The 22,362-nt window shown below is 37.9% G+C and overlaps 1 protein-coding gene across 2 annotated transcripts in view; it reads right to left on the bottom strand.

Moving 5' to 3' along the window:
• The window catches only part of AQR (aquarius intron-binding spliceosomal factor), a 76,455-nt gene that overhangs the window by 32,919 nt on the left and 21,174 nt on the right, over positions 1 to 22,362 (bottom strand). For both annotated transcript variants that reach the window (XM_061997590.1, XM_061997591.1), the window contains 15 exons: positions 20,368 to 20,488; positions 18,895 to 19,035; positions 17,348 to 17,416; positions 16,748 to 16,848; positions 16,064 to 16,140; positions 14,770 to 14,834; positions 12,773 to 12,889; positions 11,726 to 11,839; positions 10,890 to 10,993; positions 9,415 to 9,517; positions 8,378 to 8,498; positions 5,744 to 5,885; positions 4,879 to 5,057; positions 2,931 to 3,098; positions 2,332 to 2,501 (listed from right to left, as the gene is read on the bottom strand). In XM_061997590.1, the coding sequence (XP_061853574.1) occupies positions 2,332 to 2,501; positions 2,931 to 3,098; positions 4,879 to 5,057; positions 5,744 to 5,885; positions 8,378 to 8,498; positions 9,415 to 9,517; positions 10,890 to 10,993; positions 11,726 to 11,839; positions 12,773 to 12,889; positions 14,770 to 14,834; positions 16,064 to 16,140; positions 16,748 to 16,848; positions 17,348 to 17,416; positions 18,895 to 19,035; positions 20,368 to 20,488 (1,792 nt within the window). The remainder of the gene's footprint in view (positions 1 to 2,331; positions 2,502 to 2,930; positions 3,099 to 4,878; positions 5,058 to 5,743; positions 5,886 to 8,377; positions 8,499 to 9,414; positions 9,518 to 10,889; positions 10,994 to 11,725; positions 11,840 to 12,772; positions 12,890 to 14,769; positions 14,835 to 16,063; positions 16,141 to 16,747; positions 16,849 to 17,347; positions 17,417 to 18,894; positions 19,036 to 20,367; positions 20,489 to 22,362) is intronic.

Below are 22,362 nucleotides of genomic sequence, written 5' to 3'. Positions count from 1 at the left end.
GCAACACAGATCACTTCATCAAAGTTAAACTTTTGTCAATTCACAATTCTAGAAATGCAAATATACATTTCAACTTTCCTGGAAAACTTTACTCCTCTTGCTTTAATTGAGGCTAAGGAAAGCTAAGTTATTGAAAAGCTTCCTGAAAAACAACATTTGCTGAATTTATACGCAAAATTGAATTAAAGCTTTGTGCATAATTTTAATCTTACTTATAGGCAACATACAGTATCATAATGCATTAGTATTTTTTTAAAATATTTTTTTCAGTTTACTCTGAACTCTGAGAAAACTTCTTGAAGGCTCTCTTTACAATGAATACCCAAGGAAGTAAAAGGCTAAAGAATCACACACTGCAGCTGTGTGAAGACTGTTAAGGCAGGAGAAAAAGCACCGTTCAATCTATATTCAATTTCCATAAGACTTACCAAATGTATATAATAAATTAAAAATTTAAAAATTTAAAAATTTATTTTAGTGCTAAAAATTTCACCTGACACTCTACAAAGGCCAAAACCAAACTGATCCAGTGATGCTTTTATAGGCTAATATTTTCACCTGATTTGCACCTTTTGAATTGTTACTCCTCTGTTTTCTGCAGTCCACTATTACATCAGGTAGTAAAAAGGTTCCACATACTCCCTTAATCCAAAAAGCCAAATCTGTAGGCTACTTGTTAGAAGACTGAAATTATAATCTAATGTTTTATTACACACTCAAGTGAAGAAAGAGTAACTTCACGGGGAAGTTACCACCAGCTCTCATGCTCTAACTTCCTGTCATGGTTTGACATGACAGCCTTTTATGGTAAGTGGGAAGGGGCTGTAAAGATGGCTCCTGTAAGAAGTTGCTCGCAACTCTCCCCATCTCTGAGCCAGACCCACTTCTGGAGCTGAGCCAATTAGATGCCTTCATGATCACTTTTTTAAGAAGAAGCTGGAAGAGGAGGCTTCTTCCTCCTTCTCTTTCCTGTTTCTTCCTTCTTCTGGCCCTTCTTCTTCTGGCTGGTGGGGGTGCAAGGAGTAGGAACAGTGAGAGAAACAACCATGCAGACTCCAGAGTCAGTGATGAAAGACAGGAGGAGGTGTGCTGGAGCAGAGACTCCCCTGCATTCTACAGAGAGGACTGGTGAAGCTGAGATTTATTTGCATTTCTTTAAAAACCCCACATCAGCGGTAGAGACTCATTTTGATAGACCTTGTATCAGGGCAGAGACTCATTTTGCTAAAGCTGACCCAGACCAGGGGCAGTGATTCACTTCATTAAAGGCCCCGAGCCACGGTCAGTGACTACAGCTGGAGGAGGTCATGTCCCATGGGAGGGATCCAATCCATCACAGACCTCGAGCCAGGGGCAGTGATTTTCTTCATTAAAACTATGGTCGGAAGAGGCCATGTCCTGAGGGAGGGATCCTTTATCACTATGGCCCGAGCAGGCCGTGTCCTGAGGAAGGGACCCAATATCCACAGCTGCCACTGTGGGGAGGAACCCACGACAAAGCAGCTCATTAAACTTATACCCAGAAGAGGCCTTGTCCCGAGAGAGGGACCCTATAACTGCAGAAACTGCAACCATGGCAAAGAATCCATGAGACTGAGACTGCACCAAGGACTGCATCCCGTGTGAGAGACTCTTTATTGGCAGAAGCCACAGCTGTTGGGAACAACCCACACCAGAGAAGTTTGTTAAGGATTGTGTATTGTGGGAGGGACCTCGTGTTGGAGCAGGGGAAGAATGCCAGTTGTCCTCATCTGAGAAGACAGAAGCGGCAGAGCCCATCTGTGAGAGACTGACCACGTCCCCCACTCCCTGCACCCCTGAGTCATTGAGGAGGGAGGAGGTAGAGATATCAGGAGCAGTAAGCTGGGCCCGGGAAGAAAGGAGAGATGGGGGAGGGAGATCTTAAAGTGGTGGTTGTTATTTTCTCATCATCCTACTCCCTTTTTTGCCTTTATTCTGTTCCATTTCTTCTAGAATAAACTTTCCAACTTTCCTCTCAAAGTCGAGTACTGGAGTCTGTTTTGCCCAGAACCATAATTGGCAGCGAGCACTCCCTGCTCTTATCTTAATCCACAACAATCTTGCTTACCTTTTTTACTCCCATTTCACTGGGGCCTCTGCTATCCTAACAAGGATGGGGGTGAATGGCTGTACTGAGCACGAGACTGTCGTGGTGCTGCTGTGCTAGCTGGGTCAAACCACGACACTTCCTCAAATGACCCAGCACCACCTAAAAGGCTTAACTACATGCATCTGAAAGGAGCATGTCTCAGTATCACTTGCATATTCAGACAAATTCTTGTTCTAAGAGCCAACGAGCAAGTGCCTTACCTTGAAATTATTTTCCTTTGGTTTTCTTCTCATTATTATATTAAATGTTTCATAAACATCTTCTGCTCCATTTTGGATTGTATTGGTCATGTCTTGTTGGTACTGGTTTGGGTCCAGAAACACTCTGTATGTTCTGCAATCCCCTTTAAGTCTTGGTTTGGGTTCAGGTCCTGCCCATAATGAAATGGTAATATTAGAATTAGAAATAGTGCTAAAAGCAGAGTATCATTCAAATAAGGGATGCATAATCATTCCTGAAATGAAATTTACGCAGCTTCAGATGAAAAAACTAATTTATGTATAACATTACAAATATTCTTATTTTATGTTCTCACCCTATTTCTAATAATGCTTTTGAATATATGCTATTTTATTCTGAAACCCAAGATGTACTAGATTTATTTAATTAATCTAATTACATCAGATTTTAACAGAAGAAACTAGTTGACCTTTCTCATGCTGCTTACAGAATTGGCTTGTTTTTTCAAGTAAGTAATGAATTCAGTGAGCACTGCTTAAAAAAAAGGCAAGTCAGTGATTCGGCTGTTAAAAAAAAGTGAAAAAAAAAAACCTTTCAAACAAGTTTTAGTTCATCATACCTTCTTCAAGAACACGTCCTTTCTCATCCAACATGCCCTGGATTTCACAGCCTCTGACATACACCAGGCCAGTCTGTTCAACAAAAGGTCGTCGCCGGTCAAATTTGGTGCCATAAGGCTGCGTGGGACGCACGGTAACCAAGAAGCAGACATCATGTTTACGAAGCCCTGATTCCAGAAAGGAACATTTAGTGAGTTGATTGAATGCCATTTTTTCCTTATCAGTTCCTTAGTATATATACACACAATAGAATACACCAAAATTTCATTTAAGTAAAACCCCACCTGTTTAGAGAAGGAATAATGTGCTGTTTCAAAACATGCCTTAACTTAAAAGAATACAGAACCATAGGATGTTGTCATCTTTTCCACTATTCCTGCACATATCTCCTAGATATGAAAAGGAGAAAGTGACTGCTTTATTTCTAGACATAAAGTTTATTTCAAGATTATTCTTCTCTCAATAATCTTGACTTACACAACCTAGATTTTTTCAGTCTTAGAAAAAGTGTCATCAATCTCTTCTCATCATTCTCTTTTGGAATGATATCCAATTTTTTTTTCTACAATTTAAGTACAGTGCATAGATCTGGGCATAAAATCCTAAATAAAGTTACTTTAGTTGTCTACTTACTAGGGTGAAAGGTCATTCAGACTAGCTACTTGTTTTCCATGCTACGTTCCAGTTTCTAAATCCCAGTATGACTTGGTTGAGTGCCTTTCTTCAGCAGTAACATGTTGTTGTGGAGTCACTTGTTTTTGAGCAATGATGACCTTGGACTCTCTACATTCTGCAGTGCTACTGCCTAATCAGTTGCTCCTCCAACAAGCATTTGTGCAGTGACTTATTCTTGCTAAAATTTAGTCTCTTAATATTCATCCGTGCTGAACAGTACCCTACTTCTAAAATGCAGTTTCTCCAATTCACTCATGTAATTTTGAACATTAATCCTTTTCTCCAGTCTACCTATAGATTCTCATAGAACTAAGATATCTTTAAAATTTATTAAACAAATGCTGTATTTTCAAGAGATGTTATTTCTGATTACACAATAGATATGATTCAATCTAAAGTAGTTTCATCAACACCCTGTTATGTCAGGCATTAATTCATTAATGGCTTTTGTTAAATTTTAAGTTCTGCTTTTGAAATCACAGAGACTGTTCTAGTGTTTAAAAACAACTAGATGCACTACTATATAGTTTTGTGCATTTCAACACAGCAAAATCTGCTGTCATCCTCCCAGCTTTTCTACTTTAACAGACATTTACATTCCCAAATTTGCATATGCTCATTAACCACATGCTGCAGCATTTGCACTACATGACCTGTAATCAAATTACAAAGTTCCAGCACATTTAACTGGTTTCTCTAACAAAAGAGAGGGGAGTGACATTTACTGATAGCCCAAGGACAAGTACAAGCATCTATGACACTTGCCAACATGGTCAACAAAAGATGAATTCCCCAAGAAAAAAAAGTGTTGTCAACGGATACTTTTAAGAAACAGTATTTAATAGAATCAGCACTTCCTGACAACGCTCAAATACACTTGAAACTACTAAAATGCACTGTTTGGAACTGAATCAAAACCTGTCCTCTCCACTTGTATGGGGCAGATATCACATTCCCCACTACTTTTCCAATATGACCTGATTAGCACGCATAGAAATTTAAAATGCTTAGTTGTTTCTCCACACTCCCTGTAAAGGGCAGAATTTTACACTTAGAAACTGAATGACATCAGTCTGAAAGAGTAAACATTCTTTTCCCAATGGATGTGTAAATACTTTAATAATTTCAGTCTTCATTTTAGGTAAAAACCCCAGAGCTTAGATAAGTTTACTAAGATACACAAATTTGTGTCTTGCTTACAAATAAAATTACATCAAAGCATATTTTGACGAGCACCTATTTTGAGCACCTTATTTCAAAGAACTTAAGTACCTTCCCATTCATCTTTGATGTTATCTCGGACATTCAAATTAATTGTGACATCTGCTCGTACTCGCATGGGCCAGTTTTCACCAATATTAGGCTTTGCCACTTCCACTACTGTGAAAGAGACGATGGGTTGTGCCATCCTAGCCCATCCACCAAAGACCACACCTCCATATTCAGATAACCTAAAAAAAAAAAAACCAAACCAAAACAAAAAACACACCAAAAGAATCCCCCAAACACGAAAGTTTTGTCAGTAGACATTTGCATGCTACTAAAGCAAAATCACATTAATCCCGTATTTTAGAACTGAAGCACAACATGAAATGACTTATTCACATATTTCAAGAAGAAAAGGCAATTTATACTGGCATTATAAAAAAAACCCCAATCAACCCAGTGAGAGAGAAGAAAAAAGGAAGATAAAAAGCAATTACTGAGCATAAGAGATATTACATCAAATGATCCTGTTAAGATTTACAAAGGATCAAAATGTGGCAGATGGCAAATTCAAGAATAGTCAGTAACATCTCTCATAACCCAGCAGACTTGTGCTAAGTTTCCAGGTTTTCAAATGTCAGCCTAGGCTAGTACTTTTGGAGAACGAATTCATCTTTCTTAACACAACAAAGGTTGGTTGTTAGCATCCAACATACTGTCTTAGTACACCTACAGACACACATATATCAACATACACTCACAAAACCACAGCATAGCAACGCCTTATGTATAAAACACAGTAGATAATAATTTAAAATATATTTGTTACTATGTACATAGTATATACACAATGTCAGTCATTAACTCTCCAATGCATCTTTACTACAACTGAAGTTGAACTGACTGGTTTGCATCAGCTAAGAAATATTACCATGGCTTCATCCTGCTAACACTATCTTCAATGTCCTGTCTGATCTCGTAGGTAGACTCTAAGCGAAAAAGGTTGAAGTTCCTCAGCAGGTAGTCATGAAGAGTCAGAAACTGTAGATTCAATTTAGGAAGTGCAAGACAGCCTGAAAGAGTAAGAGTGAATAAGAGTGTAGTCAGCAGGTCAAGGGAGGTTCTTCTCCCCATCTACTCTGCCCTGGTGAGGCCTCATCTGGAGTACTGTGTCCAGTTCTGGGCTCCTCAGCTCAAGAGGGATCTGTCCCTCTTGAACTTCTGGAGAGAGTCCAGTGCAGGGCCACCAAGATAATCAGGGGAATGGAACAACTTTCATATGAGGTAAGGCTGTGGGAACTGGGGCTGTTTAGTCTAAAAAAGAGAAAACTGAGGGGGGATCTTATCAGTATTTCCAAATATCTAAATGGTGGGTGTCAGGAAGTTGGGACATCTCATCTATTGTATCTAGCAACAGGACAAGGAGACTCCTTCCGTGGAGGTCTTCAAGACCCGCCTGGACATGTTCCTATGCGACCTGATCTAGATGGACCTGCTTCTGCAGGGCGGTTGGACTAGATGATCTCTAAAGGTCTCTTCCAACCCTACCATTCTATGATTCTATGAAAGGGAAGAGGTACTTGGGGATAAACAAAAAGAAGACAAAATAATATATTGGTTCTACAAATTCATAAATACCTCCACGTGTTATTTTATAACTCCCGTAGTTACTATCCTGGGAGATTCTAAGACCTACTTCTTTTATAAATACATGTCAGTAAAAAGCAAATATTTTTCAGGTTCTCTCTAAACAAAACTGCAGAAGATTGAAGGAATTTTCATCCTTCTGGCAGTAACATTTTTAACTATTTAAAGACCGAATTCTTTCCTGTATTCAGAGCACAACAAAATTGACTTTATAAAAATCAAATGCAGAACAGAACTTTTGCTGCACTCCCAAAGTCCCATTAAGCCAGCATTATTTAATGATTAAAAAGGCTCATTCACATAAAAAATTGCATTATACAACAACCCAGTTTGAATCCTTCATGTTTACCAGAAGACATGAAAACAATTAATGAATGTAGGAAAAAGTTTTAAGCTAAGAAAACAAATTTTAATATACAAATTTCCTCAAAAAGACAGATTGAAGATACTTTTGGGTTTTTTTCCAATGAGAATGAAAAACATGGGAACACTATATCTAACTAAAAAAAAGGAGTATTAGAACTCCTAGATGTGTCCTAAAGCTTACAGAGGTCAAATGCAAATTTTCCATAATAAAAATTCTTACACATTACTCATTTAACATTACTGGACTAGCATTCCACTTTGATACTTACACTTGAGACCTGTGAAAGCATCAGGCTTTTGTAACCTGCAATATTATCCCTGAAACCTTTTGCTGGATATGTACTACATATTGGCTTTCACATGCACTGACATACAGCAGCAAGGAAGAAAGGCAAAAGAACACGGGCATTTCTGTTCTGTAAAACCTGCTGGTGATAAAATACATTAACACATTTCCCAATACCAAGTAACTAATCCTGTCCTGTAAAGCTTTTATATGTACAAAGGGCAGGGCTTGAAGCACAGCTGCACAGCTGCACAGCTTTAAGGCTGCACAGCATTTATCAGACATATACTTTTTCCCTCAATTTTGAAATAAAAGAGAAACAATACTTCTACCTTTCTTGGGCTAAATTACTCTTCAGTTTTAGACCAAAAAAATTTAGCTACTTTTAAGAACACAAAAAACCCAAAACAAACCCTGAGACCACAAAACTGTGGGGTGTTTGGTTTGTTTTGTTGGAGGGGGAGGGGTTGCCTGGTTTTCCTCATGGGATTTGTTTAAAGGATAAACCCTATCAGTAGACCTATTATTCACAGGAATCATAGAATGGTAGGGGTTGGAAGGGGCCTTAGCTGGGGGTGCTCAAGAATCTGAATCAGCTTTTAACTACTGACATCACACTAAGTATGTTATCTCTTCCTGGGTAGATCTCTAGATGACTTTTGTATCCTATTTGTTTAGAAAAAGATCCTTTGTTGCATATCTAAAGGGGTAAAATTTCAACTATCTCTCCTCATTAATACTTGTTCACATTTATCCAAAAGAACCAATTTATGCTAAGCACCTGAACTTAAGGTTTATACAATACCTTTCAGTGACTACATCTACACTTCTGCCTTGAAACAAAAGAGTAAGAGAATTAGTGTTAATTTCAGCCTAACATCACTTTTTTTTCCTTTTTAAAAAGACTTTATTGAACACACTTTAAGAGCCAAGAACAGACAACGGCTTTTCTGCTGCATATTTACAGCCTGTTTCACCTTACAGTAACTGCTAATGCCACAGGAGGTGGTACAGCACATCTGCTACCCAGATTAGAAGCAAATAAATAGGCCTTTGGATTTTTCTTTAAATCCACTCTAAATTTGCTACCAGTTCATCTCAGAATTCCTGATTTGCGACTCAAAAAAAGCTGACCTTACTCCAAGATACCGGAAGATGCCAAAGTAATGCATGTAAGTTCTGAAGACACAATGAACACTGACATCAGAACTGCTTTTTTTGAGCACTTACTGTCCTGTTCAGCATTTACTAAACTACTCACCATACCTTCTCCAGAATAATATTCAGTTGGTACAATATTTTCATCCCAAATAATCTTCTCTGTAGGATAAAGAGGCATCTGGTTGAGTTGCTGAATTTGAGATATTCGTCGCTCATGACGGGAAACCTAAAGACAGGATACATTTTAAATTTCTGTAAGCCAAAAAGTGACAATAAAATTATTTTTTAAACACACACATTGAGCTATAAAACTGCTGGTGGTCACCTGTCATTTTCTCTCATTAGTTTTGATTTTAACTAAATGAATATGGTGACATCAGAAGATGAAAAAGTCCAACTATTGGTCATAGTACTACTGGAGTGGAATAATCGTTTGACTACTTGGTGGACTAAAGTGGCACAACAGAACTGAATATATTCAGTAGAGGCTTAGCAGACAATCAACTTCAAATTGCTTTCCATTAAGCATATGGTCAATAGCTAACTAACACTGCTCATTCAGCAGCAGCTAGTCTTAATACTGTCTTTGGGACAGAAAAAAAAAATCCATCCAATACTGTACACATCATCTGAACAAATATCTCTCCATGACATCCATTAGCACTGGATTGCTACCATCTAAATCTTAGGAAATTATATTAATAATTTTTAGATAAATCAACAACCACAAAACAAGCCTATGAAAGAGATTTCAAAAAACAGCTATGCCACTCTAACACTGCTGTCACATTAGAAGTCTATAAGAAGACAGTTACACACTGAATTACCAAAAACACATTAACATGCAGCAAATGGTACTTCAAATGAACTTGAGGGAGGCAATAAGTATTGAATATCTAGAGCTACTTTAGCCGATTTTTAAAATTTTAACTGAGACAGACAGGTTATTACATAATGAGCAACTTTCCCATAACTCAAAACTGTTACCAAGACAGTGCTTATTGAGGTATGCTGCATTAATAATAATTTTCAAATACTTAATTTATATGGTTTTAAATCTCATCTTAGTATGCCAGCTACTGCCCTAACACCGCTGTGCAGCCCTGCCCCGCTCCCGTCGCCGGCCCGAGGCACGGCCTCACCAGCAGCTCTAGCAGGAAGTCCTTCTGGTAGCCAGAGTCCTCGGCCTCCGACAGCGGCGGCAGCAGGCACAGGTACGACGCCACCTGGTGGAGGACGCTGGAGCTGCGCAGCGTGGAGAGAAGCAGAAACCAGTCACTAGCAGCGCTCAACAAAGCTTTTGGGCCTTTAAAAGCATTCCAACCGCGCATTTCACCACAGACCAACAATGACTAATCAGTATTTTAACTGAAGTTTGAGATATTTAAAATACTTATTTTAGGAATTGTTACAAAGTGCTCCTGAGCCAGCAGTGTGCCCAGGTGGCCAAGAAGGCCGGTGACATCCTGACTTCCGTCAGAAAATTTGTGGCCAGTAGGAGAAAGGAAGGGATTGTCCCCTTGTACTCTACCCTGTTAAGGCTGCACCTCCAATACTGTGTTCAGTTCTGGGACCCATACTACAAGGACAGTGAGGTGCTGGAGCATGTCCAGACACGGGCAACAAAGCTGGTGAAGGGTCTAGAGAACAAGTCTTTCCAAGGAGCAGCTGAGGGAGCTGGGGTTGTTTAGCCTGGAGGAGGCTGAGAGGAGACATGATCACTCTCTGTAACTACCTGAAGGGAGGTTGTAGTGAGGCAAGGGCTGATCTCTCCAGTAATAAACAGGACAAGAGGAAATGGGCTCAAGTTACTCCAGGGAAGGTTTAGATTGGACATTAGGAAGAACTTTCACTGAGAGGATTGTTAAACATTGGAATAGGCTGCCCAGTGAGGTGGTGGAGTCACCATCCCCGGAAATATTAAAAAGACATATAGATGAGGTGCTGCGGGACACGATTTAGTTTAGTGATGGGCAGTGTTAGCTTAGTGGTTGGACTCAGTGACCTTAAAGGTCTTTTCCAGCCATGATTCTATGATTCTTCCACGGCCACAGGTGTAAAGCAACCAACTTGTTCCCCAATAAACAGAATAAGGCACAAGTAGCTTCTGTTATTTCAAGACACGTACACAAAACCAGAACCATACAACAGAGCACACACTGCTTTTTCAAAATCAGACCGTTATCTTTTCGATCACAGCATTTACAACACAGAACAGTTAATATTAGTGGTATACCTTTATGAATTCTGTTGTGGTTTTTGTATAGAAGAGCGAAAAATTACTACCTTCTCCAATTTATCTTGTGTAGTTAAACCTCTGGTACAATTATTTTAAGCAGCTATATATTTTCCAGAAAATTAGTACTCTCTCATATTTATCAGGAAAAAAGGAAAATAAAGGTATTTTTCATATACTGGAATTCAAGTACTTCAGTACTAGTGGTTACAACCTCTCCCTGTCTCCCTACTTCAGCAGATGCAAACCACAAAAAGTCAGTAAGACCCAAGAAGGCACCTAAGAGAAGTCAAAGAAAAAAAGACTAGAAATTTATTAAATTAAAACATACTGAGGGCAAAGAAATTCAATTTCATGTTATATTTCATTTTGACAACTTACCTAAGGGGCTCAAATATCTTCACCAGTGCATCACGAGTATCTACTGCAGCTACATTTGAAAGTGCAAAGTCATATAACTCCGGGAAATGTGCAAATGCTGCTCTCTACAAAAGACCCATGCCCAAAAACAGAATGTAAGCTTATTAATGAAACAACTTAATATAAATATTTATAAAAAGCATAGCTTCTTCTGATTCACAAGATGCAGCACCATCTGGATACTACTAGGATAGAAATAAAAACCGGGTTTGTTTTTCTCAATTTACACCACCTATGTATTACTCCTGTGCTCTTTTTACACACCCTCCCATCAGTATTTTCTCTGCCATTGAAATAAAACGTAAGGGGGCAGATATAAAGCCTTGCAGACAGCTAAGGAAAACAAGGAACCATTCTGAAAACTGTGACTATGGGACTACAAGTGACGTGAATTTCTATTTTGCTCTTATGTAGAAGAGACTGTTGTTTCCACCATATGTGAGCACTGATCCTAAAGAAATGGTGCCACCTACTGCATAATCCTAAGTTAAGTTCCTACAACACTTAATTTTATCTTCTGAACAGATTTAATGGGAGTTGTTAATCTCGAAGATATCAATCCAAAAGTGGTGGGGTTCTGTTAGAGCATATTATTTAGTCATATTCACATATTTAACATTGAAGAGTTAAGTATCTTTGATATGGTTTAGAAAGTCAAGTTAAAACTATTCCTGTAACTCAATAGGAAGAATAAGGGGTTCTCTTTGGAAAGTAACTCGATGCCTATCCCAGGTGCAAATTAAACTGAAACAACAAAATCAAACCGTCTCCCTCCCTCCATGTTGCTGTCTGCCTACCTGGAGAGAAGTAATTCTGTCATAGTGAATTGTTGTCATCTCATTCTCTGTCAAAGCATTTCCAGTCTGATCATTGATTTCAAAGCCAGTGTAGAATTTGAGCATATCTAAAAGCTGAGACATCATTCACATCAGTTACTGGATTAACAATAAGAGATACTCTACCACAAAGAAAAATACAATTTAAGAGGACAAATCTAGGCACTATTGACAAAGAAGAACTCCTCAAAGTTCTTGAGGAAATGGATTATGAAGTGGCATCTAAATTTTATACTTAGTTGATGCACAAATAATTTTGTTCAGGTATCTCATCTACAAGCCATAGAAATTACACCACAGATCACAACTAATGCCATTTCTTTGACATACTAGGACTTGAAACTGAAAGTAATTGCACTAAGTTGACTTAGTCAAAGGTTCACTGAAACCCCTGAACACAACTTACGGCTTGCTGCTACCAAAAGGCAGAGGTCTTGCTCCCTCCTGCCCTCTCTCATGTCAGCTCTAGAATTCACTCTACCTTTCAACGACACTATTTAAGCCAGAAGAAGAAAATTATTCCTATGTGCTGCTGGCTTTGTGTTTCATCCATGCTGACCCTCAGAGAAACTGAAAAAATGGTGGAGAGTAAGCAGCAGGAAAAGCATTTGAGCTGTAGGAAATGTGACAGATCTTCAGATCTTGCCATAAAATCGAATATATTCTCTGTGACTGAGTAAACTGAACAGTAGTGAAAAACAGCTGCACTGTAGAAGAGTCTGAGGTCAAAAAAAAAGGCAAAGACAGTGGCACCTTCTGCTACACATAGGGTAAAAGCAGGTCAGAAGCTGCATTGTTTTCTAACTTGTACTTTTTAAGAATTGTTCAAAAACAGAGACAGAAATGTAAGAATAGTCACACACATACAGGTAAGAAAGATGTACTGTCCGAAGGATTTCAATAAAAATGTAGTTTGCATCAAACAAACAACTATAAAACAAAACAATTACAATATTCAGAGCTGCATCAAAATAAAAAAGTTATTTTCAACATAGATTTGTATCTCACCTGGCAGAAAAGATGGCCCTCCTTCTCCCTTTTAGCAAGACTGGATAGGTAACAGTGAACAACAAGATGGGAGTCATCCAGCACTGTATTAAACCAGCGCCGTGTGGGAAGCAAAGCCTGTGGAAAACATGTTAATACAAGCTATTCTTCAAAAGATAAGAAATCTCAGATTCTCATAATTTTCCATTTCATAAAGACATATGAAGACAGACTGCTGCACAGTTATTTAGGTATCTAACACCCTAACAGAGCTTCTCATATTAAAGTAGCATTTATGTATGCCAAGATATTGGTTTTATGCAGGTAGGCTGCTATAACACAGCTTTTTACATGACTGGGAGCAGAGCACAAACTTGCTGTTAGTGAGATTGCATCCTGTCAGCAAGAAAAATTAAATTAAGCAATTGTTCTACTACTAAATGTCTTCATAGTAACAACAGGCTACAAAAGATACACCAAACTGCTGCAACATTGTTGTAAAGGTTTGTTTTCTATATTCATTTCATTAATGTTAAGCTTGTCTTTCTCAAGATCGCACATAGTGTTTCTTCTAAATATGGTATAGTACCTTCTACTCCTTGTAAGATACTCAGATTTTTCAGAAGACTTTTAGAAGATTCAGATTTTCAAAGAATTTTTCAAATCTTAATTAAAAACCTATCATTTTTTCTCAGTGTATTAGCTGCTGTATATAGCAACGAAGCAACTAAGATGTGCAACAGCACACCTTAGTATACACCTCAGCAATTCAAGAGAAATATGAGTTGTTTTCAATGGAATCTACAGGCTAAATTTAGATAGCCAAAAAGCATCAATGTGGTGTTTTGAACTAAGATGAAGCAAATAAAATAACCTGTAGTAGAAAACATTAATTGCCTTGCACAATAATTACAAGAATCAAATCCAGGAAACTGTTAGAACTTTCCACAGAGTCATTCATTTCAAATTAAATCACTAGGTTTTGAAAGCAGTTTATATACTGTAATATGAAACACTGGTATTCCAAAAAAAGCCTCAACATTAATGCATACATGCTACTGAGGCAAAAGCATTTACAGCTGATTTCTCATTTGCTTGTTCCAATTAAACAAGCTTCATAAACTGTCTGAATTCCAAACTTCCCATAACATTGGCCAAGAACACCAACATTAAATGTACTGCTTCCAAACATTTTGCATAGCAACCAGAAAACTTCAAATACATACTTTCTCTTATGAGAGTGTATTCTAGCCATAAGACAGCAAGCTCTCGTTTACAGAATTAATTCTACTGCAACCACGAACATGGGTTACTTAAGTCATTTAGCAGATGACAGTCTGTATGAGTTCAAGATCAAGCCATTTTGAAGTTCCCCATGCTTACTGTTTCAGAAAACTGTCTTATTTCAGAATGTCTTCTAAATCTGAAGTTAATTTAAACAAATTGCTGCTCATGTAGAAACTGTAAATTAACGTATTTTATTTTTAATTCTGGTACTGTGAAGCTTAAAATTTTCCCACTTTCTCAGTACCTGACAAAAAAATTTCACAAAACCTCTCTTGGCATCTTATTATTCTGTAACAAACCTAAATCAGCAGAACTGTTACTTCTACATAATGAATTATTGTCACATAGAAGTAGTGTGCATTTCAGAGCTACGCCTTCTGGTATTATACCCTACAACACAAAAGATGCTTTAAGGGACATATTATGCATTGGGAAGAATACATTTGGGTTATTCCTATCTAAGTGTTGCACATTTTCATCATTGCCAGAATTATTACTACTAAGCACCTAATAAGCAATTTTGAATTCTAACTTTCTCTAACAGTGTATCTGGTTTATCAGCATTTACTAGTCAGTTCCCAATGCAGATGCACTGCTATAACCTCCTATTTCCAATGCTGCTATGTAACATACTCACCTGACCACTGAAATAAGGCTGTAATAATGACTTTATGGATTTAAAAACTACAAAAGTACACCTGGAAACAAGCTGAAACAATTTAATAACTTACCTCAAGATCTAGCATGAGTTCAATGAACCTCTCACAATAATGAACTTTGTCCATAGAAATAGGACCTGGAACAAAAATAAGTATTTTTTTTTTGAAACTGGTCCACACAATATAGTTGTACTTGAGTTAGTCTTAAAAAAAAGGATAACTGCTGCTAACATTCCAGTGTTAGCTTTTAACAAGATTAAAAAGATAAACTAGCCCATTCTTTTTCTGAAAAAAACTTTTCTTTCACTGCAAAGCAGAAAGTTTCTGGATATAAGAGAGTAATGGAACTAGTTTCAGAAATTACTTTATCCACTGAAAAAAAAAAAGACGTGACATACAAAAATGCACACTTCCATGAGATACTACGAGCCTGTTGAGCTTCTTAAGAACTTTTAACTCTGAGTATTCAAAAATACCTATTGAAAAGCTGCAATCAAGGTGTGTAAAAGGCCCTGATGATATTGAGAGGTACTCAGTGGTGACTAAGGAGCCTAAGAATAGTGTCAGAACACAACACTGTGCACTTCAATGAATAATAATTTCCTAAATTTATTTCCAAAGAACTGCTAATGTACATCTTCCTACAACAGGTCTTGCCTAACTGGGAAATCAGAGGGGGCAGGTATTCTTTCTGAGGAAGCCACAATACACACTTTCCTCTTACAGCTCAATTAAGAGCTCAGGTTTGCTAAGAGTTTAAAAGCAAAGCATAACCCTGGGAAGTGACGTCACACAAATTGTGCTGTGCTTAAAGTATAATAAACCTTTTTTTGTCAAAAGGCTAACACCTTCCCATACAAACACTTTTCTAAATCAGGCAAGCATATAATTTTGCTTGTCACAATGACTTATAAATGAAGAGCAGTCAAATCTGAGGGAATTTCACTTCACCTAGACATTTGTTCTTACTGTAAATGAACAGTGATGACAGAATAAAGCCTTATGATATGCATTTATACCACCTGTTTAACAAGGCAGCTAAGTACGTATGAAGTGCTTTAATGCTGTAAGAAGTCTGTAAGCTCATATTAAAGAATATCGGTACCCAGAAATACTTTTTCATTAAATCCACAATGAACAGAAGAACAGGTTTAAAGTAGCTTTCTGCTATTTCATTTTTACATCATATCAAGATTTGAATACTAATTTCAACATGAAATCCATGCAGACAGGCATGTATTTCACGAAAACCCCATCCAGAAAAAGTGTCCAACATCTGGCTGCTGTCCTAAGGAGTAGCTGCCTCAGGAAATGAAAAGAAATTAAGGCAGATTACCAGATAACAAAATAACATAAAAACAGTTACCTGAGACAGATATTGATTTTAGCACAGAAATAAATTTCTGAATGAGTTGTGAAAGAAATCTTCTCTCCTGATATGCTCTAAAATCAGACATATGACAAAAGCATTAATATTGCTTAAATGTAGACTAGAAGTACATTATATCTTCCACTAAAAGAAAGCTAGTTGCTTTAAAATTTATTTATCAGATTGCTTTGAAACATACCTAAACTGTTTAAACTTTTCTCTCTGCACTCAGGCAGACAGATTAGGCACAGAAGTAATCAACAACTCATGCTTCTACTGAGGCAAAGCAGCAACTCACCAGGTACATGCTACCATATTGCAACACTGAAGTATTGGAACATTTAACTTTCATGAGATGGACACAAATTTATTGAAATACTTGCTAAAGGTCATGAAAAAATACAAATAATTAGCGAATATTCTCTCATGGCCTTCATCCTATAAGTCTAAGATTTGGTATCACAAATTCACTGATGGAATAAAACTGTAAGTTTATAATGGTATTCTGCATAAAGACTACTGGAAAATAACAATAGTTTTGAGGAGACCACATATGATCAATCCTTATCTTTGGGCTTTTTAAAAAACATTGCTTTATTGAAAAAATTTATTTTAGGTGAAACACAATGAATACATTAAGGGGCTTGGGTTTAACAGGGAAAAAACATTTCTATAACATACTGCATTCTTGTCTCCTCATCCATTTTCTCATCATTTTTCTTAATGAGATTCCAGAATTTTCTTAGTTTTGGTGTCTTTTTTAGCTCTTGTTCCAGTCTTTTCTGAAATGTTAAAATGTTATTCAGTCACTAAGAGTCCTTGTTTTCACAAGAGGCAAAAACACAATCCAGTCTTCTTCTTAAAAAAAACCACAAAAAACTGAAATAAATAGCTGTCTCTGACTAATCTCAGTAAAACTGATCATTGTACAACCAGAATGTGATACAGCTAGATAGAATCTAGCCATGACTAGATGTCAGCTCCATTACCTAGTTCCTATGATCCCATGGTCTTGTCTACAACTTGTAGCTTGAAGAAGCTATAAGCAAAAAAGTTTACTTTTATGAAAAAAAAATAAATAATTTATCAATAATTACAGTTACATGGAAATTAGCAACAAAATGAAAGATAATTCTATGAAGGACACAAAAATATAATTCCACAGCAACGGAGGCAGCTTTAAATATCAGACGTCCGTAACAGTTTTCCACAAGAATTCACTTTACAGGACTTAAAAAATGCTAAGAAGATTGCTTTGCCAGTTAACAGTGTTATGCTTACAGGTTGTAGAGCCATCCACATTGGTAAGGAAATGAGCTGCTGCACCTGACCTCTGATTAAATCCACTTCCTGTTGGACAAACAGAAAATGTTGTGTTAAAATCCTTATGTTCTGTGACATAGTTGTCTTGCCAAAAAATATATAAACATCCACCACCGTACAGAAAAAAATATGTATGTTGTTGCACAACTTCCTACCAGGAAGCTGCACAACAGACCTATCCAGTAACACTCTAAACTGTTGTTGACCTTGGCATTTTCAGTTCTTCTCATGGACTCTGACAGTTCTTAATATTTCAGCTGTGGCCCCATCCACGTAAGTATTTTTAGCATAGAGGCTGATGAGAACTGATGTTCCTTCTTCAGTCATTTCTTGTTCTTGACCTGAGCTTTCTTACTGAGCTTTCTCTGTTTTTACTCTACTGTTTCTCCCTCAAAGCACTTGATTTATCAAGCTTCTCCCACTTCACCTACACTTTTGTCCATTGAAAATGAGAACTGGATCCACAAAGTTCTTTCTTTCTTAAACTACTGAAAAACTCCTGCCAACATTTTAAATATGTCTTCATGGACCAATACTCCCTTCTTAGAATCCTGTTCTGCATGTTGCAAAGAAAGGCAGCTTCTAGTAACAGCATGCTTTTACAAGCACTTTTTAACCTGTTTTCATATCATGTTACATAAGAAAAATGCTCTGCATGCAGAATTTCATACAGTCACTATCAAACCCTCCTATAAAATGAAGATCCATTGTACCATGGCCACTACAGAAAAACACTAGCTCAATAAACTATACACATAAGGTTCAGGATGATCACTGGTTCCCATAATCATTCCTAACTGTAAAAATAAACAATATACATAATTTTGTTCTTTACTTGTGCAGATCCCAATTTTGGCTGATACCTCCTGTGCACAATGTTAAGTAAAGAAAAAGCACAGTAGCAAGAAAGGTAACAGACTGTTTTTTCACGTAATCGTAAATTATTCTCCACACTGGCTAATTAGGACCTATCACTGTTTTTACTATAGATTGAGGACAAAACTTGTTCCAAGGTTTCTTAAAACTAACTCAGAAGAAATACAGATCAAAAATGCAGACAGAAATACTACCTAAACCTGGTTTCAAATGTGAAAAACATTACTGTCTTTCTCAGTAGTTAATGGAAATAATTTTGTGACATTTCCCAGACAAACTAAAAAGAGCACAGTAGTAATTGGCTTTTAACTGTAAAGCACCTTTTCAAATATGAATACATATTTTAAATGATGCTCAAAAAATGTCTAAATACGAGCCTTTAAATTACAGTAAAATGCCAATCCTCGATTTCAAGTCTCTCCTATGACCTTGTGTCAGAGAAAAGCAACTGTGATGACAGAGATAAAGCAAGAGCCAAAAAGAGGGGTAAAAGCCCTCCAGTAGACTCTTCTTCCTTAAATAGGAATTTTGCTTCATCTGTCTCTTAAGAATAAACTGCTCAAACTAAGTTGCTGTTAACACAGAACAGCATAAACATACTGGAATTTTTACAGTTACTTTTAACATACCAAACTGTTGAAGCAGTGATCAAGGAAAAGCAGCAGGACTGTCTGCTCATGCAGAGAGTATTCACTGTCATTTTCAACCAGTGATGCTTCCAGTATCCGTTTGAAAAAGAAGGGAAAGTGTTCTGGCTTTTTTTTGAATGTCTAGAAACAGAAGAAGTTGGTTTTGAGTGAGGTTGATGCAAATAATTTCAGTCTTCATTCACGTAACATAGCCTAAGTTCTCTAAATCCATTTAAATCTATAAAAGGCAGTATTAGGTTTTTTCTTTTTCATTTATTCTGACCAGGCAGCACAAGCAAAACAGAGTAACAATATCTTCCTGACCAGCAACCCTCATACTGTGAGAATGCTCTTAGTCAGACTATTGCTTTCTACATAGTCTAACATACGTTAGGACAAACTAAACAGGAAACACCAATGGGCTGGATTGTGTTGTGGGACATTTCAAGTGGTGATTGCACAGAATTTCTGTAAAATGAGAGTAAAAACCACAGAGATTAATTACAACTGCAGAACTTCCATTCAGCTACCTCAGTAGGAAAAAGATAAACCAAATAATTATCACAGTTAAACAGTTTATTTACAAGGGTAGCCATGTACCAAAGAACAAATTTAACTAAGCTGCATGGAAAGTAACAGGCCCCTGTCATTTTGCATCTAGTACGTATGCCCCAAAAAGCTAAAAGATATCTGTATCATCATCATCTGTATCACCTGTACCTGTATCATCTGTATCACCTGTAGCTCTATCATCTGTAGCATCACATGAGCAAATTATTCTTTCTGTTTTGCCAATGCTGAAGTAATAGCACTGCTATCAGGGTAAGTGTGCTTCTGAAATAATGCTTGCATAGAACCCCTACCTAGGCTTATGTTGTTGAAATAGCCTGTGAGAACCGGACTATTTGCAGAAACAGTAAATAATTTCTCAACTTATTATTACAAAAAACAGGACACGGAAAAGCAGAATAAGAGACTATCTTCACATAAATCGCATACAAGAAAGCTACAAAACCACATTCACAGCTTTTAAGTAAGACACTATTGGATAACGTTAGATTTCCAGTGGTGTCTTCCTACAGACAGATATAAAAAGCCTTATTTCCTTCCACAAGAGCTTCTCTGAAAGTGACCAAATTGACATTGTCAAGTGCCAAAAAAGCAAATGCCGATGACAATGTGAAGGCATCACGCAGCAGAAAGAATTAGGTGATTTTTTCATCCATCCATTGCTTTCTCCAAAATATACATACACTTTAAAACACCATATGACTTCTGCAGGGGGGTTGGACTAGATGATCTCTAAAGGTCTCTTCCAACCCTACCATTCTATGATATGAGACATTCCAGCTGAGGTGCCATTTAGTTTTAACACTACATGCTTTGCTGCCTTCTGTCAGCATAAGCAAGCACTCTGCAAAAACTGCAACTTGCAGATCAAAGTAAATTCTAGCTGTAATTGGAACTGGTTACCTCCCACGCAGGGACATTCTCTCTGAACTTCTCATTCACCATACAGCAGATTGACATTAAATATGCCTTACTGGACACCTCTGGAGAATAATTCATCCATAGGTAATTTTCAAGGTACTGGCTGTGAAAAGACAAAGAATATTTCATTAGTTGCTCCAACCCACATAATCTGTCACTCATTTAAAAGAGCAGTTACCCACAGGGGTTTTTTCCTCCTTCTCCTTAAAGCCATCCTTATAGTTTGTGAGTAGTTCCTGAAGTTACTTCTCATCTAGGTCATCATAGCAAAACTTGTTAAACTCAGGAACTGCTACAAGAGGCAGATGAGTTTCTTATCAGGAAGACACATTCACCAGAACCTCTTCAAGTATAACAAGTGCTCACAGCTCAATACAAAGCTTGATACAAAGTCCTAATACAAATTCATGTTGTTTTTCCAAAAACAGAACAAGAAAGAAAAAAAAACTTGTCTACAGAATGTTACATGCAGCACTTCCTAGCAGAAGATGCAAACGACAACTACTCTATAGTAGTATTTCTACTATTAAACACTACTTTGTATTGTACCCATACACAACTACTGTATAGCAATAATTCTATTATTCAATACGCCTTTGTATTGTAAATGAAACAAAATTAGGGATCATCTAGGGAGGTTTTATGGGAGGTTTTATAATCATATAAAAGCAATTAAAATATTACTGTGCAACCAAAATAGAGCATTGAATATCAAGAGAATGACTATTTTCAAGAAGGTGAAAAAAAATTACTGGATATTGGAAAGAAGCAGCTTCCCAGCATTAAGTATTTCTTCTTCATTAACATGGCACATTTCTCATAGGCAAAAAAAAAAAAAAAAAAACAACCTCTTAAAATTAGGTCTTAGATATGAGGGGCTACTTAGACAGACTAGTGCTCCCCTCCTTTAACTTCCTCTTGAAGCTATGCAGGATGTTGTCCTGGTTTAGCAAGGAGCAGCTTTCGCTTGGTAACAGGGGGAGCAGGTTGCAGTGAAGACCCGATAAAGAGTTTGTGGACTCTCCCCTGGCTCCTGGGTTCACACCCACCTCCGGCCCGCCTGGGCCAATCTGGCGCCTCTGTGATCACTATTTAGGGGACAGGAATTTGAAGTGCTGGTAGGAGGTGTAAGAGTGATACAAGATGGAGACGACCATGTGGACCCTTAAGCCAGAGAAGGAGGAAGAAAGGAGAAGCAGTAGACCAGAGACTCCTCTGCAAGCCGTGGTGAGAATGCAGGCTGTACTCCTGCAACCTATGGAGACCCACGGCAGGACTGAGAGTTACCAGCAGCTCTGTGTGAGTGAGCCCGGACGGGGGAGGGACAGCGTGGGGAGACGGCCATGGCCCAGGCCGTGCTGGAGAGCCTCCACGCTGGAGAGCAACCCCACACAAGAGGCAGAAAGGAGCTGCAGCCTTTGGAATAAATGCACGTTGGAGCAGCCCGTGCAGGGCTGCCATGTGTGTGAGGTACCCCATGGACCTGTCCTGAGGAGAGACAAAGGGCAGAAGCTATTGGGAATAGACTGACTGAAACCTGCACTCCCTGCCCCTACCCCGAGCCGTTCCGGGGGGTGGGGAGGTAAAAAACACCGGGATCAGGGCTCTGAGCCCGGGAAGAGGGGAGGTGTGGCAAGAAGGTGTTTTTAAAAAGAATGGTTGGACTCTTCATTGTTGTACTACTATGTTGTTTTATTTTGGTTATGTTTTGGGGTTTTAAGGTTATGTTTTAGTTGATGTTGCATTAAATTATTTTCTGTTTTCTTCCCCAAGCCGAGTAGCCTGGTCTGTTTTGTCCTGAACCTTAAGCAGCAATTAAGCTCTCCCTGCCCTTTGCAATTCTCAGCCTCTTCAGTACTTGAGGCAAATCGTGGTCTTTTGTTCCCTGATGGGCCTAAACCACTACAGATGTTTAGTCCTGAGGCAATCCCTACATCCATCCTTCTCAACAGGGTGCTTGCACCTTGTGCTGTTTTA

The sequence above is a fragment of the Colius striatus genome, chromosome 6 (assembly GCF_028858725.1).
Source record: "Colius striatus isolate bColStr4 chromosome 6, bColStr4.1.hap1, whole genome shotgun sequence".
In the NCBI taxonomy this organism is placed as follows: Eukaryota; Metazoa; Chordata; class Aves; order Coliiformes; family Coliidae; genus Colius; species Colius striatus.
This window is presented reverse-complemented; position numbering and strand designations above follow the sequence as displayed.